This window comes from Erinaceus europaeus, chromosome 2, assembly GCF_950295315.1.
Source record: "Erinaceus europaeus chromosome 2, mEriEur2.1, whole genome shotgun sequence".
Classification (NCBI taxonomy): domain Eukaryota; kingdom Metazoa; phylum Chordata; class Mammalia; order Eulipotyphla; family Erinaceidae; genus Erinaceus; species Erinaceus europaeus.
Genome location: NC_080163.1, coordinates 42,764,373 through 42,780,487, shown reverse-complemented (window position 1 = coordinate 42,780,487; position 16,115 = coordinate 42,764,373). Strand labels below are relative to the sequence as shown.

At 45.4% G+C, this 16,115-nt stretch overlaps 1 protein-coding gene across 1 annotated transcript in view; it reads left to right on the top strand.

The window, feature by feature from the left end:
* The first annotated feature begins 214 nt into the window (after positions 1 to 214).
* Positions 215 to 16,115, top strand: part of GFRA3 (GDNF family receptor alpha 3) — a 28,799-nt gene continuing 12,898 nt past the window's right edge. The window contains exons 1-2 of the mRNA XM_016185751.2: positions 215 to 495; positions 12,295 to 12,582. Of these exons, the coding sequence (XP_016041237.2) occupies positions 429 to 495; positions 12,295 to 12,582 (355 nt within the window). The 5' untranslated portion in view covers positions 215 to 428. The remainder of the gene's footprint in view (positions 496 to 12,294; positions 12,583 to 16,115) is intronic.

Here is a 16,115-nt window from a genome sequence, read left to right as displayed (position 1 = left end):
ACCACCAATAAGCCAGAGTTGAACAGTGCCCTGGAAAGAAGAAAAAAAAAAAAGTATCTGGACGCCAGACAGAGTTATTTCCACCAATCTTGGGGGCAGAGCTCCTTATCTAAGCGAATTTTGTCAAGTGGTCCAACTCAGGTGGAAGACCTCCCTGGGCAACCAGGCTCGTTCCCGGGGCGCGTGCCCACTCCTGCGTCCAGTGGAGAGAAGCCGGGTGGTGACTCCTCGGCTTCTGAGGTGGAGGGCGGCGCCCGGGACCCTGGTGGGAGAGTGTAGACGCGGGGAGGAGGGGCAGGAGGCGGTGGTGGGCGGCGCTGGCCGGCGGCCCACAGACCGCGGGGCTCCAGCGCGTGGAGCAGGGAAAACGGGGAGAGCTCAGAGGCTGAGCGCCCTTGGGGGCGGGCACCTGGCTTCTGCACCCGACCATGGCGAGCCCGCGACCATCTGCACCGGTGTTCCTGCTGCTGCTGTTGCCGCTGCTGTTCGGAGCAGGTGAGTGCCGTTTGTGTGGATGTGGAGCCCATTCCTGTCAAGGCATTAGATGGAGCCCGGGTCACCTCTGCCCAGTGGACTTAAACCCTACACGATCGCCTAATCCGGGGAGCTCCCCTGTCCAATCCTGAGAAGCTGGAGGAGGAAGTACAGCGTGCCAGGAAGGGTTTGGGTCCCACCGCTATCGTAAAGTCTGAATTGATGGGAGACTGAAACCCAGCAGTGGCCAGGGCACCTGAGCATCTTCTCGCTCCTGGATTCCCCTGTTCACTCTTTTTGAGGAGAGTCCACACAGTTACAGAACAAGCGCAGCCAAACCGCTTCCACCAGAGCCTCTCCTGGAGGCGGGAGAATCCGGGGCTGGACAGTTTGTGTCATCCAGGCTCCGACTCTTCTTCACCCGTTGTAAAGACTGGGGAAGCAGATGTGAGATCACAGTGAAGAGAGAGAAGTGTCTGTTAGAACTGACTTGTTACAAATTAGTGTTGTAAACCACTGCCCAGGGCTTGCTAGCATCCGTTGTTTGATTGTAGTGTTGGAGAACATGGCTCACCACTGCACTGACCTTCCTACATCCTCCTCTAAGGATTTACTTCATTTTAAATTGGAACAGAAAACTCATTATTGGGCAAGATGAACTTTTCCAGGAAGCGGCCCAGCACAATGCCTTATCCTATTATAGACAAATAATAATAACACAGGCGTTTTGTAGCATCTATAGTTTGAGGTCTGGTTTTAGAACCTCTGCTCTCCCCTAGGAAGGATAGCCTGGATCCATGACCCCCATGAATAAATCCATGCCTCTGAGAATATGGAGCACACCCTGGGGTCCCTGTCCAGAGCCTATGTGCTCCAGGGAATCCTGAAACAGAGACCACACCTCAGTCAGTGACCTTGACCATGAGGTGGTCCTGCAAAAAATGCAGTCTTGGCTGCCAGACAGATGTAGAAGGAAGGAGATAATCAGTCCAAACTGATTCCATTAGTACATCAGAGGGCAAGACATCCTATCTGACTCCACTACACAGAAAATTCCACTAACCCTAATGGTGTGACGGCAAGTCAGGATCAGAGGTAAATGTTAAACATCTCACTCATTAAACCACTTAGTGGAACAAGTTCTACTAGGTTTCATGATGAAATTTATCAGGGCTCCCAGCTTTTTGTTATTCAGCTGCAATGCCCTTTAATCTACCACTGCTCAAACTTGGTAAACTATCAGATAAGGAATAGGGAAGCTTTTTTTATTATTTTTTTAGGCACATTAAAAGGAAGCTTATCAAAAAAAAAAAAAAGACAGTACACTCTTGAGAAAGGGAGCGTGGGTTGAAAGAAGGTCTGTTGGGAGGTTTATTTTTGAAAAGTGTTATGACTCAGTATTTAGTTGAGTTAAAGCAATGAGACTTGAGCCTGTTACATTTCTTTCAGAAAGACTTAAACTTTCTCATTGTTTAAATCAATTTCAGTTTTTGCTAAAGATGGAAATCCCCATGCTTTTTTTTGAAAAATTATTTAATTTTTTTTTAATTTTTTTGCCTCCAGAGTTATTGCTGGGGCTCAGTGCCTGCACTACAAATCCACTGCTCCTGGAAGCTACTTTTTTCCCCCACTTTGTTGCCTTTATTTATTGTTGTTGCTATTGCTGTTGTTGTTGGATAGGACAGAAATAAATGGAGAGAGAGAATGCAAAGACAGAGAGAGAGGGAGAAACAGACAAAAAGGGAGAGATATCATAGCACTATGGTGTTTTCCCCTGGTACTGGGGTACTCCCATGTGATAGGGGACTCAAACCTGAGGCCTCTGCATGGTAAAGCAGGCAGTCTACCTGGTGAGCTATCTTGTGGCCCCCATTTATGCTTTTAAAATTATTTATTTATTTATTTGTTATTGGGTAGAGACAGAGAGAAATTGAGAGATAAGGGGGGGATAGAGAGGAAGAGAGAGAGAGAGAGACACCTGCAGACCTGCTTCACTGCCTGTGAAGCAACCCCCCTGCAGGTGGGGAGCCGAGGACTCGAACTGGGATCCGAACTGGTCCTTGAGCTTTGTGCCACGTGCACTTACGGTGCTGCGCTATCATCTGACTCCCCCATTTATGCTTTGTTAAAGTATACATTCCTCTTGGAAAGTCTGATATGTTCCCAAAGTAGGCCTGACATCTTTCTTTTCTATGTTATTCATTGAGAATGTCTAGTTTAATCAAGTTTACTAATCTTAATTTGAGGGAACTAAGATCCAGAAAATGAAGTAAATTCTCCTAGGCAGAGCTGGGAATAAGTTGAGATGAGTGGAGGTGTTACTAAGAATTCAGCACCCGAGGAAATAGCTCAACTGGTAGAGTGCAGGACTACAAGCCTGAGGCTCCTGGTTCAATCCCTGACAACACAGGTGCCAACATATACTGGAGAGGTGTTGCAAATTCTCTTTCTTATGTGAAATAAAAAAAATTGGGGGCCAGGTGATGGCACACCTCGTTGAGTGCATGTATTATGCACAAGCACCTGGGTTCAAGCCCCCAGTCCTCACCTGCTGAAGGGAAACTTCACAAGTAGTGAAACAGTGCTGCTTGTGTCTTTCTCTCTCCCTCTCTATTTCCCCTTCAACTTCTATTTGTCCTACCAAATAAAATAAAAAATATATATATATTTTAATTTTATTTTATGTTTTTTTTTGCCTCCATGGTTATTTATTTATTTATTTTTAATTTTTTATTTAAGAAAGGATTAGTGAACAAAAGCATAAGGTAGGAGGGGTACAACTCCACACAATTCCCAACACCCAATCCCCATAACCCACCCCCTCCCATGGTAGCCTTCCCATTCTCTATCCCTCTGGGAGCATGGACCCAGGGTCGTTGAGGGTTGCAGAAGGTAGAAGGTCTGGCTTCTGTAATTGCTTCCCCACTGAACATGGGCGTTGACTGGTCGGTCCATACTCCCAATCTGCCTCTCTCTTTCCCTAGTAGGGTGTGACTCTGGGGAAGCTGAGCTCCAGGACACATTGGTGGGGTCTTCAATCCAAGGAAGCCTAGCCAGCATCCTGGTGGCATCTGGAACCTGGTGATTGAAAAGAGAGTTAACATATGAAGCCAAACAATTTGTTGAGCAATCATGGATCCCAAGCTTGGAATAGTGGAGAGGAAGTGTTAGGGAGGTACTCACTGCAAACTCTAGTGTAGTCCTGCTTTCAGGTATATATTTTGCAGTAGTTTATGGATACGTGTGTACATAAGCTCTCTCTCACAGAAACTGGTGTATATCTAGGTTATGGGACTTTGTTAGAAAGTGAACTACCTGAGATGAAATTAGAGTGTACTATTAAAGGAAAGGTCTCACCTGAGTAATGAAGCTGAAGGGTTGTCATTCCACACGTGAAGTCTCTGGATACATTCTGAGGTGAAGCATGTTGAGGTAGCAATCGTTGCTTTGGTTAGGTTGTGATCGGCAGATGCAATGTTATTTGGTTTGGATTGGGAGATGCATACATAAATTGGTACAGCCTCTGTGGAGAGCAGTCTGGAAAACTCTCAGAAGGCTAGACATGGACCTTCCATATGACCCAATAATTCCTCTCCTGGGGTTACACCCCAAGGACTCCATAACACCCAACCAAAAAGAGGTGTGTACTCCTATGTTCATAGCAGCACAATTCATAATAGCTAAAACCTGGAAGCAACCCAGGTGCCCAACACCAGATGAGTGGCTGAGAAAGCTGTGGTATATATACACAATGGAATACTATGCAGCTATCAAGAACAATGAACCCACCTTCTCTGACCCATCTTGGACAGAGCTAGAAGGAATTATGTTAAGTGAACTAAGTCAGAAAGATAAAGATGAGTAGGGGATGATCCCACTCATCAACAGAAGCTGACTAAGAAGATCTGAAAGGGAAACTAAAAGCAGGACCTGATCAAATTGTAAGTAGGGCACCAAAGTAAAAACCCAGTGGTGAGGGTTAGGCATGTAGCTTCCTGGGCCAGTGGGGGGTGGGAGTGGGCGGGAGGGATGGGTCACAGTCCTTTGGTGGTGGGAATGGTGTTTATGTACACTCCTAGCAAAATGTAGACATATAAATCAGTAGCTAATTAATATGAGAGGGGGAAATCAATTGTATGTCTCAAAGTTTCTCAAAAGACAAACTGAATCTTTTTAATATATAGGCTATGTATTTGATATGCAGACTCTCTCAAAAGCCTAGACCAAGTAGATTAGAAGCTTCCAATAGCACAGCTATATACAAGATACTGGGTACTGTACAGCAAACCATAACAAAGGGACTTTTCAAAGTTAACCCAATTAACAAATAATGTGATGATAATATTAACTATTGATTGTCTTTTTGAACCCTAAGACAGCAGGAACCTCACATCTTCACTATAGAGCCCCTACTTCCCCCAGTCCTGGAACCCTTGGATAGGGCCCACTTTCCCGTATGCATCTCCCATGGTTATTTTTTTCTGGGACTTGGTGCCTGCACTACAAATCCACTGCTCCTGGAGGCCATTCCCCCCCTTTTTTTGTAAAGATTTTATTTATATATGAGGCAGATAGGAGAGAGAAAGAACTAGACATCACTCTGGCACATGTGCTGCCGGGGATCGAACTCAGGACCTCATGCTTGAGAGTCCAAAGTGTTATCACTGCACCACCTCCCGGACCACTTTTTCCCATTTTTGTTGCGCTAATTGTTGTCATTTTTATTGTTGCCATTGGTGTTGCTGTTGGATAGGACAGAGAGAAATGGAGAGAGGACAGGAAGACAAAGCAGGAGAGAAAGATAAACACCTGCAGACCTGCTTCACCACTTGTGAGGCAACCCCCCTGCAGGTGAGGAGCCAGGGGCTCGAACTGGGATCCTTAAGCTGGCCTTTGCGCTTTGCACCCTGTGCACTTAACCTGCTGTGCTACTTCCCAGCCCCCCCAAATAAAATATTTTAAAATAAATATATATTTTATAAATATGTGCTTATTTGTTTATTTATTTATTTATGTATTACCAGAGCACTGCTCAGCTCTGGTTTATGGTGGTGTGGAAATTGAACCTGGGACTTCGGAGCCTCAGGCATGAGAGTCTTTTTGCATAACCATTATACTATCTTAGCCCCTATTTTATAAATATGTGTGTATTCATTTATTAACAAGAGAAATAAGGAGGAAGAGAAAGTACAGAGTGTTGCTCTGGCATAATGAGATGCCAGGGATTAAACTCAGGCCCTCATGCTTCCAAGTTCAGTATCTTACTCACTGTGCCACCTCCTGGGCCCCAAAATAAATATATCTTTAAAAAGATAATAAAGTTATCAAGAGAAATAATATTTTAATTTTACTTTTACAAAATCAAAGTTGGAATGTCCTGGGAGGTGACACAGTGGTAGAATGTTGGATTTGCAAGCATACCCTAGCTCAGTCTCTAGAATCACATGTGTCAGATGATGCTCTGGTTCTTTCGTCTCTTTTTCTCTTCCTCTAAGGAAGATAAGTCTTAAAAAAATCAAACAAAAGGGCTGGGTAGTGGCACATCTGGTAGAATGTACATACTATAATGCTGAAAGACCTGGTTCAAGCTTCCAGTCCCCACCTGCAGGGGGAAAGCTTCATGAGTGTTGAATCAGTGTTATAAGTGACTCTTTTTCTCTCTTTCTTTCTATCTCCCTTTCCCTATAAATTTCTCTATGTCTGTATCTAATAAATAAACAAAATATTTTTTAAAAAATCAAATAAAGGGGGGCTGGGCGGTAGCACAGCGGGTTAAGTGCAGGTGGTGCAAAGCACAAGGACTGGCATAAGAATCATGGTTCGAGCGCCTGGCTCCCCACCTGCAGGGGAGTCGATTCACAGGCGGTGAAGCAGGTCTGCAGGTGTCTATCTTTCTCTCCCCCTCTCTGTCTTCCCCTCCCCCCTCAATTTATCGCTGTCCTAACAACAATGATAGTAACAGCAATAATAGTAACAACAACACTGATAAACAATAAGGGCAACAAAAGGGAAAAAATGTCCTCCAGGAGTGGTGGATTCGTAGTGCAGGCACCGAGCCCCAGTGATAACCCTGGAGGGAAAAAAAAATCAAAGAAAGAGACACCAAAGTACCTCTCTGCCGGGATAGGCTGAGGGTGCTTCTTCCCGAGCTAGTGCTCTCTGGGTTGGAGAGAACTCAACTGGAGCTGATCTAGGTTGCTGTGTGGGAGAGGGATCAGGAACTCGTGCTGCACTAACTTCGCAGGGGATACACTCTGGAACTCTCGGAGTTGGAAAGCAATTTCCAAGTGTCTTTAATCAGAAGAGCAGCTGTTTTTATACTCTCCAAGTAGGGTGGAAACAGGATGTGACACAGAGAGGGTGGAGCGAAAAGTGACTGGTGGAAGATCAGGGTGTGACAAGGAGAGGATCAGGGTGTGACAAGGAGAGGGGGTGGAACAGGTGAGAATTCTACCACTAAAGCACCAATGCCCTGGAGGGAGTGTGGTGCTCTATGTAAATGTAAAAGTGATTTATGTAAATAGACCAAAGCTTTGAATGGGAACAAATCAATTCCTATATAGGCATATGGTTAAGCAGAAGCCAGGGGGAGCTGGCATACTACCCAACATCTCCCCCTTTCTTTTTAACTATTTGCCATAGTATCAGGAGTGCGGGGCACTTTGTGAGGCAGGGAGACTGATAATAGGCACACTTTTGGGGGTTCTACTGTCCCTCCTTGCTCAACCTCTCCGTAGAGAGAGAGACTAACAGGATTGACACACCCCTCAGGCTCAAGCCCTTCCAAGCTCAACCATATCCTCACAATTCCCTGACATCTCCCTCTTACTTGATGGCCATATATAACTGGGTCAATGTCCCTGGGTCCATGCTCCCAGAGGGATAGAGAATGGGAAAGCTATCGGTGAGGGGTGGGATATGGAGATTGGGTGGTGGGAATTGTGTGGAGTTGTACCCCTCCTACCCTATGGTTTTGTTAATTAATCCTTTCTTAAATAAATAAATAAATAAATAAATAAAAATAAATAAAATAATAAAAAGTGACCACTTTTTTCCCCAAAAAAATAAATAAATAAAAATAAATAACTGGGTCAATGTCTGTAAAAGGCTTCATCTCTGTCAGGGGAATAGCAGTGTAGGGGTGAACAGAAACCTGTTGGGAAGAAAGCAGAATGATAGCGTGTAAGTGTCTTCAAAAAGAACTAGCACAAGACAGGGAGGGATAAGTAAGAGTAGCAAGGGACAGAGTGAGCCTGATGGGTGGAGGAGTGGGGGCCTGATAAGCCGAGGGGCTAGAGGGGTGATCTGGCATTGCAAAATCCCGAGTCAGCTGGCGGAAAGTTCTATGAACTGCTACAGTCATTCTTCAAGAACTCCAGCAGTATAAAGGGAGTGTCCAGCAAGTTCTATAGAAGCATCAGTCCAATGTCAACGGCCAGGAAATAAATGCCACATGTCTATCTTGATGGAGGAGGACAGCCACTGGAACTTTTCTTCTCTGTAGAGAGTGACCTGGAACCGCCAAAACATGATGGGCGAAACAGAAGCAGGAAGAGCAGACACCGATGGTTGAGAGAAAGGCAGTAGGAAAGTCTTGTCCTTTGGAGTCTGTGAATCAGGTTCTCCAGATCGTGTCAGGTCACATCATGGGTTTCGGGGGATGGCTGTAATTGTGGGTGATGTCAGAGGTCAGGGGTCCAAGATGGATTTCTGGGGATTCTATATGAGCAGATGCTTCTTTATGCGAAGGCTTGTCATAGCTGTAGTCAATTACTTATGAAAAAACTTTGTAACAAATTAGAAGTTTACAGGCTCATTAGAAAGCCAATCTAAGTGGGGAGTTCTGTTACGAACAGTGGCAGTTAGTATTGGGGGTGCTGGTTGGGTCTAGCAGTCTCACAGGAGTGAGTGTGGTGTCCTGCAGAGGTGTCTGAGGATATCACTACATCTAAAGATTCCAGCAAGTCTCTTCCCAATAAATTGGTGCTTATATCAGCTATTAACGGCTGAAAGCGTCCAGTAGTCCCTTCTGGATCTTCCCACACAAGGGAATCTCGTGTGTGGAATGCCTGAGTCAATCCTCCAACACCATGTAAGCGTGGTCCTGGGAGGAGTTCCCAACTCTGGGGAACCTCTGCTTGTCTTAAGATTGTCTTATCTGCTCCAGTGTCAATCAAACACTTAAAAGGAATATTACCAATCTTTACTGTCATAGTTGGGTGACCCCTTTCTAAAACAGGGGTGGTCCATAAAAATCTCAGGCTCCGAATTTGAGCTGTTCTCTTGCTCCAGCTAGTTATTTCTATGCTGGAAGTTCCCACATACCTCCTTCTGCTCACCCTCTGTTATTGTTACTTGGCGTGGTGGGTGTAGTGATGGATTGGGTCCCAAACTGGGCTTCTGTTTGTGGAAGAAGGGCACAGCACCAAGCGGGCGACCTACTTCCTTCCCTCTTGGGGGTGGGGCTAAGGGAAGCCCCACACCTAGTTTAAATCCCTGTTTACATTTGGTAGAGGCGTGCCATTCCTATGGAACCTTGACCAACAATCTCTCCTCCAGTGAAATCCTTTCTGGCATCTGGGACAAGGCGTTCGTGGTCTCTGATTCCCTGTCTGGAGGCGGGGTCGCAGTCTATTTTCTGGACATTGGTTACGCCAATGCCCTTGGCGACCACACTGAAAGCAAGCTCCTTTTTGCTTATGTAAGGTAGCTGCATAGGCCAGTAACATAGCTCCTTGAAAAGAGCTTGATCTGAGATCCTGTGTAGCTATAATCCAAGTATCTGGGTGTTCTTTTTTTTTTTTAATTTTTTTTTATTATTTTATTTTATTTATTTATTCCCTTTTGTTGCCCTTGTTGTTTTTTATTGTTGTAGTTATTATTGTTGTTGTCGTTGTTGGATAGGACAGAGAGAAATGGAGAGAGGAGGGGAAGACAGAGAGGAGGAGAGAAAGATAGACACCTGTAGACCTGCTTCACCACATGTGAAGCAACTCCCCTGCAGGTGGGGAGCCGGGGTTCGAACCGGGATCCTTATGCCGGTCCTTGTGCTTTGCGCCACCTGCGCTTAACCCGCTGCGCTACAGCCCGACTCCCTGGGTGTTCGTTTTTAAGAGTGATACAGGCCTGTCGAAAATGCGGAAGCATTCCATCCCAGACTATGGATCACAGGAGGAGAAAAAGAGTGTCAGGTTTATAAATCTTCCTTTCCAAACTCGACTGGACCCTGGCAATGAATTTAGTGAGGGATTCATCAGATTCTTGTTGAAGCGAGAGAATGGGGGCTGAGGCCGCTCCCATGGGTGGTGTTAATCACTCCCATGCTTTTAATGCACACAGGCGTACCTGATCAAAATACCCAGGTGGAAACTTGGCTTCCGCCTGTTAAATCCCTGTTTCTAATTGGCCTGTTCCAAACAATGCATCAAAATTCCCCTCTGGCTGATTTGAATATTTTCCCGCCATTGTTGTAAACATTCGTCGCAAAAGAATGCCTCCCATTGCAGGAAGAGGGGGCTTGGGAGCGTAGCGCGAGTTACATCCCTCCAATCTTGGGGGTATTAAGGTTCTGAAGCAGGCCTTGTAAAATGGACCTGGTCCATGGGGCATGAATACCGTCATCCTTAATAGCCTGGCATAGTTCCTTCAGGTCTATGGCGGAATATGGATACCAGGCCTGAGGTTTTTGTCTGTTGGGGGCAACATTGACTGGAAATGTGTGGACTTGCTCTGATAAGTGTGTAGCGGTAGGAGGAGTCACCAAAGTGGAAGCTTCTGGACAAGTGGCCGAAGAAGTGGTTTTGGAGGCTACAGGAGAATTTGGACATGTGTCTGTCAAAACGGGGGTGGGCGAAGAAGCAGCTGTGGAGGCAGCAGGAGGTTCCGGACACGTGCCTGCCAAAATGGGGGTGGCCGAAGAAGTGGCTGTGGAGTCCAAAGGAGAATTCGGACATGTGTCTGCCAAAATAGGGGCCTCAGGGCAAGATGCAGAGGAATTAGAGTGGGTCAGGATCACGACAGGCCTTTGCTTCTTCTTGTTTTTAAGGTGCTGGTTAAGTTCTATGATCACTTCCTTTATCTCTTGGACCTCAGCCTCTAGGTCCTTAAGCCTTTTGAGAGGTTGCCCTATATATCCCTTAAAAGCTGCTATGATGATCAACAGGATATAGGTGCAGCCCCGAGAAAAATGTCCCAGATATATAAAAATTGTATACTGGAAAAAGAATGCAGAATTTGGAAAAGATTTTCCATGGTGGAGAGATCTCAGGAAAACAATAAGAAAGAAAAAAAGTCACAGTGCCTTAACACAATATTGCAGATACCCAAAAGGTGTGTACTTATCTAGGATGTCTTCTTGTAAATCTGCTGCTTACGTGTCCCTATTCCGGGCACCAGATGCTGGGATAGCCTGAGGGTGCTTCTTCCCGAGCTAGTGCTCTCTGGGTTGGAGAGAACTCAACTGGAGCTGATCTAGGCTGCTGCGTGGGAGAGGGATCAGGAACTCGTGCTGCACTAACTTCGCAGGGGATACACTCTGGAACTCTCAGAGCCGGAAAGCAATTTCCAAGTGTCTTTAATCAGAAGAGCAGCTGTTTTTATACTCTCCAAGTAGGGTGGAAACAAGATGTGACATAGAGAGGGTGGAGCGAAAAGTGACTGGTGGAAGATCAGGGTGTGCATTGGATCCACCTTCTCGTGGTGCATCCCGTGAGTACCCATTCATTGGGGAAACTGACGATCCTTTCTAACCGACTGAATCCACATGGATCCCAGTCACTTTCAAAGCCAGCAACAAGCAGCTCCTGACAGCTTTCAACCTGACTTGTTGACTGGCTACGGAAGAAGGGCAAACGCTAGAAGAAGAAGGGTGTGACAAGGAGAGGGGGTGGAACAGGTGAGAATTCTACCACTAAACCACCAATGCCCTAGAGGGAGTGTGGTGCTTTATGTAAATGTAAAAGTGATTTATGTAAATAGACCAAAGCTTTGAATGGGAACAAATCAATCCCTATATAGGCATATGGTTAAGCAGAAGCCAGGGGGAGCTGGCATACTACCCAACACCTCTCCACCATCTTTGCAGTGTTGTCCATGGTGCTCCCATGTGGTGCCAAGGACTAAACCCATGATCTCATGCATGATAAGGCATGCACTTTACTCACTAAGCTGTATCCTAGTCCATGAAAGTATATTTTGTTTATTTGGTTGTTTTGACCAGAGCAGCTCTGGCTATTCATGGTGTCAGGGACTGAATCTAGAACCTCTTGCATGCAAGTCTTATGTGCTACTGCTATGCTATCTCCCTAGCCCTCTAGATACTTTTTTTGGTCACCAGAGCACTATTCAGCTCTGGCTTATGGTGGTGCTAGAAATTGAACCTGGAACCTTGGAGTCCCAGGCATGAAAGTCTTTTCTTTTTGCATTATCATTACATTATCTTTCCTCTTCACTTTGTAATGATGCTACTAGCCCTGTCCACGACATAACTCCACCCAGGATGCCCTTTCTGTGCCTGACAGCATCATCAGACTCAGTTGCACACAGTTGTCTCTCCTCCCAGGAGGTACAGCAACCTCTCTTTAAACCCCATCTCTTCTCATGCCTGATCTATTCTGTCAAGATAATAGTAGCTACAGACTCTCCAGTCCTGTGAACTTTGTTCTACTTGTACTTATTCCTACACACCTTTCATGCCACACTAAGACTTTGTTGCTCCAGGTTTCATCAGGAATCTCCCCTCCATATATTATGAGTTGGTACTAGGACATAACAGCTATTCTGACTTTATGTGAGGCTCACCTGGTCTCTCTCCCTCCACAGGGGACCCTCTCCCCAAAGAGAGTCGGCTCATGAACAGCTGTATCCAGGCCAGGAGGAAGTGCCAGGCTGATTCCATCTGCAGCGCTGCCTACTACCACTTGAGTTCCTGCACCTCTAATATAAGTACCCCCATGTCCCTAGATGGGCCATCAGTCCCTGAGGACTGCCTGGAGGCGGCACAGAATCTCAGGAATAGCTCTCTGATGAGCTGTACTTGCCACCGGCGCATGAAGAATCAAGCTGCTTGTTTGGACATCTACTGGACAGTTCACCCTGCCCGTAGCCTTGGTGAGGCCCCCATCCCGGTGTGGATCAGACTAGGGGAGATATCTCCTGGGGGTTGATTTTTTGTTTCATTGTTTGCTATCAGTGTTATTTCTGGGACTGGGTGCCAGCACTATGAATCCAATGCTTCTGGTGTATATTTTTTCTTCACTCTTTCTTTACTGGAGGGATTAATGGTTACAGTTGACAGTAAAATACAGTAGTTGGTACATGTGTAAAATTTCTCAGTTTTCTACATAACACTCTAACCCCCACCTAGGTCCTCCTCCACTGTATTGTTTGGGGATCTGAACACTCCCGCCACCACTCAGAGTCCTTTATTTTGATGCAGTACACCAAATCCAGTTTATTTATTTATTTATTTATTTATTACCAGAGCACTCCTCAACTCTGGCTTATGGTGGTGCAGGGGATTGAACCTGGGATTTTGGAGCCCCAGGCATGAGAGTCTCTTTGCATAACTATTATGCTACCTTTTTTAAGAAAAATATTTTAAAATATTTATTTATTCCCTTTTGTTGCCCTTGTTGTTTTATTGTTGTAGTAGTTGTTGTTATTGATGCTGTCATTGTTGGATAGGACAGAGAGAAATGGAGAGAGGAGGGGAAGACAGAGAGGGAGAGAAAAAGATAGAAATCTGCAGATCTGCTCTCCGCCTGTGAAGTGACTCCCCTGCAGGTGGGGAGCTGGGGGCTCAAACCAGTCCTTGCGCCTTGTGCCTTGAGCTTAACCTGCTGCTCTACCGCCCGACTCCCACCATTATGCTATCTACCCCCACCCTCTAGTTCTTTTTTATTTCTATTTTTTGATAGAATATAGAGAAAGTGGGAGGGGGTGGGGAGAAAGAGAGAGAGAAGCACCTGCAGACCTGCTTCACCGCTCATGAAGTATTACCCCTACAGGTGGGAAATGGGGACTTGAACCTGGGTCTTTGCACGAGGTAAGGTATACTCTGAACTGGGTGCACTACCACCACCTGGCCCCCAGGGTTGGTTTTTAATCCTGTGAGATTGGTATATTCCATATAGATAGTAATGAAGCGCTGTATTTTACATCAGTAAGAGCTGGAGGGAGGAACTGGCATGATCCTGTTGAACCTTCACACAACACTGCCCTCTTCCCTCCCTACTGCTCCCCCGAGCCCCCTTCTTACTTGAAGTGAGCTACCTCCTGGTAAAATTCTAAAGCAGGCCAACCTGGGAGGTTGCTGGAACAGAGGGTATGGAATGGAGATGGAGGAAAACAACATAACCCATAAACTGTTTTCTTTCTTTCATTTTTTTTCTTTCTTTCTTTTTTTTTTTTTTTCAACCAGAGCACTGCTCAATTCTGGTTTATGGTAGTGCAAGGAATTGAGTGAGGGACTTCAGAGCCTTGGCATGAAAGTTTTTTTTTTTTTTTTTTTTTACTAGACCACTGCTCAGCTCTAGTGTATGGTGGTATAAGAGATTGAACCTGGGGGAGTCGGGCGGTAGCGCAGTGGGTTAAGCGCAGGTGGCGCAAAGCACAAGGACCGGCATAAGGGTCCCGGTTCGAACCCCGGCTCCCCACCTGCAGGGGAGTCCCTTCTCAGGTGGTGAAGCAGGTCTGCAGGTGTCTATCTTTCTCTCCTCCTCTCTGTCTTCCCCTCCTCTCTCCATTTCTCTCTGTCCTATCCAACAACGACTACAACAATAAAACAACAAGGGCAACAAAAGGGAATAAATAAATAAAATAAAAAATATTTAAAAAAAGAACAGTGATTTAGTGTCTCTCCTTTTCTCCTTTTTTTTTTTTTTTTTTTACCAGAGCACTGATTAACTCTGGTTTATGGTGGTTTGGGGGATTGAACCTGGAACTATAGAGCTTCAGGCATGTTCTTCTCCTCTCCCTCTCTAAAAACAGAATAAAAAATTTGGGCCAGGAAGGTAGCCCAGTGGTATTATGTGTAAAAATAATCAACCTGGGCTTATTCCCTGATATCAGATTTTAAAAGGAGAGGGGGCAGAAGTTAGCCTTCCTAATAAAGCACAAATCTTGCATTATGTAAAACCCTGGGTTCAAAACCCAACACCACATAGGAACACCATGGGCAATGCCAAGGCAGCTCCTTTGATAGTGGAATGGTACTGTGGTTTCTCCTATCTCTGTATATCTTTCCCTCTTTACTTTCTTTCTCTGTCAAAAGGAAAAAAATATAGAAGATTGGTCTTGTAAGGCTTCTCAGTGGTATTGTACATGAGCAAGGCTAGATTCATTGCCTGGTACAGCATAGAAAAATAAAAGAATAAGTAAGGAGGGGGCCAGGTGGTGGGGCATCCTCTTGAGAACACAGGTTACTATGCCCAAAGACCTATGTTCAAGCCCCTACTCGCTACCTACAGGGGGGACATTTCATAAGAAGTGAAGCAGGTCTGCAAGTGTCCTTTTCTCTTCCTCTTAGTCTCCCTCTCTCTTTTCAGTTCCTTTCTGTCATATAAAATAAAACAGAGAGAAAAAGAAAACAAGAGAAGGAAAATATGGCTGCCGAAAGTGGTGTAGTCTTAGTGTTGGCTTCGTGCCCCAGTGACAGCTGTGGTGAAAAAAAAAAAAGACTAAGTAAAGATATAAAATATCAGTTGAGGCATAAATCATAGGGAATAATAATGAAACTACCATAGCCCACTACCTGGTCAAAATATTAATTTCCTTCCAGTCTACAAGTTAAATATAATTACCCTCTTTCCATGGAAGAAGCCTTAAAAGTTATATTCACACATGGTGTCAGGCTCCAACCCAAGGTTGTGATCATTTCTATTATGTATCAACTTTGTGTGTAGCTCCTTTTGATCTAGAAATCTATGAACTAGGGGGTCGGGCGGTGGCGCAGTGGGTTAAGTGCATGTGGCACAAAGCGCAGGGACCGGCGTAAGGATCCTGGTTCAAGCCCCCGGCTCCCCACCTGCAGGGGAGTCGCTTCACAGGCGGTGAAGCAGGTCTGCAGGTGTCTATCTTTCTCTCCCCTTCTCTGTCTTCCCCTCCTCTCTCCATTTCTCTCTGTCCTATCCAACAACGAATTGCGTCAACAAGGGCAATAATAATAACCACAACGAAGCTACAACAAGGGCAATAAAAAAAGGGAGAAAAATGTCCTCCAGGAGCGGTGGATTCATGGTGCAGGCACCGAGCCCAGCAATAACCCTGGAGGAGGGAAAAAAAAGAAATCTATGAACTCAAAAGACAAATATGCTTCCCATACATACTGGAACAGGGATAGGAAAAAGCAAACACTCCCAAGAGGGTGTGGACACAGAACTTTGGTGGTGGGTGTTGTGTGGAATATACACTGTAGTCTTACAATTTTTTTTTAATTTTTACTTATTTATTTTCCCTTTTGTTGCCCTTTTTTGTTGTTGTTGTTGTAGTTATTATTGCTGTTGTTATTGATGTCGTCGTTGTTAGATAGGACAGAGAGAAATGGAGAGAGGAGGGGAAGACAGAGAGGAGGAGAGAAAGATAGACACCTGCAGACCTACTTCACTGCCTGTGAAGCAACTCCCCTGCAGGTGGGGAGCCAG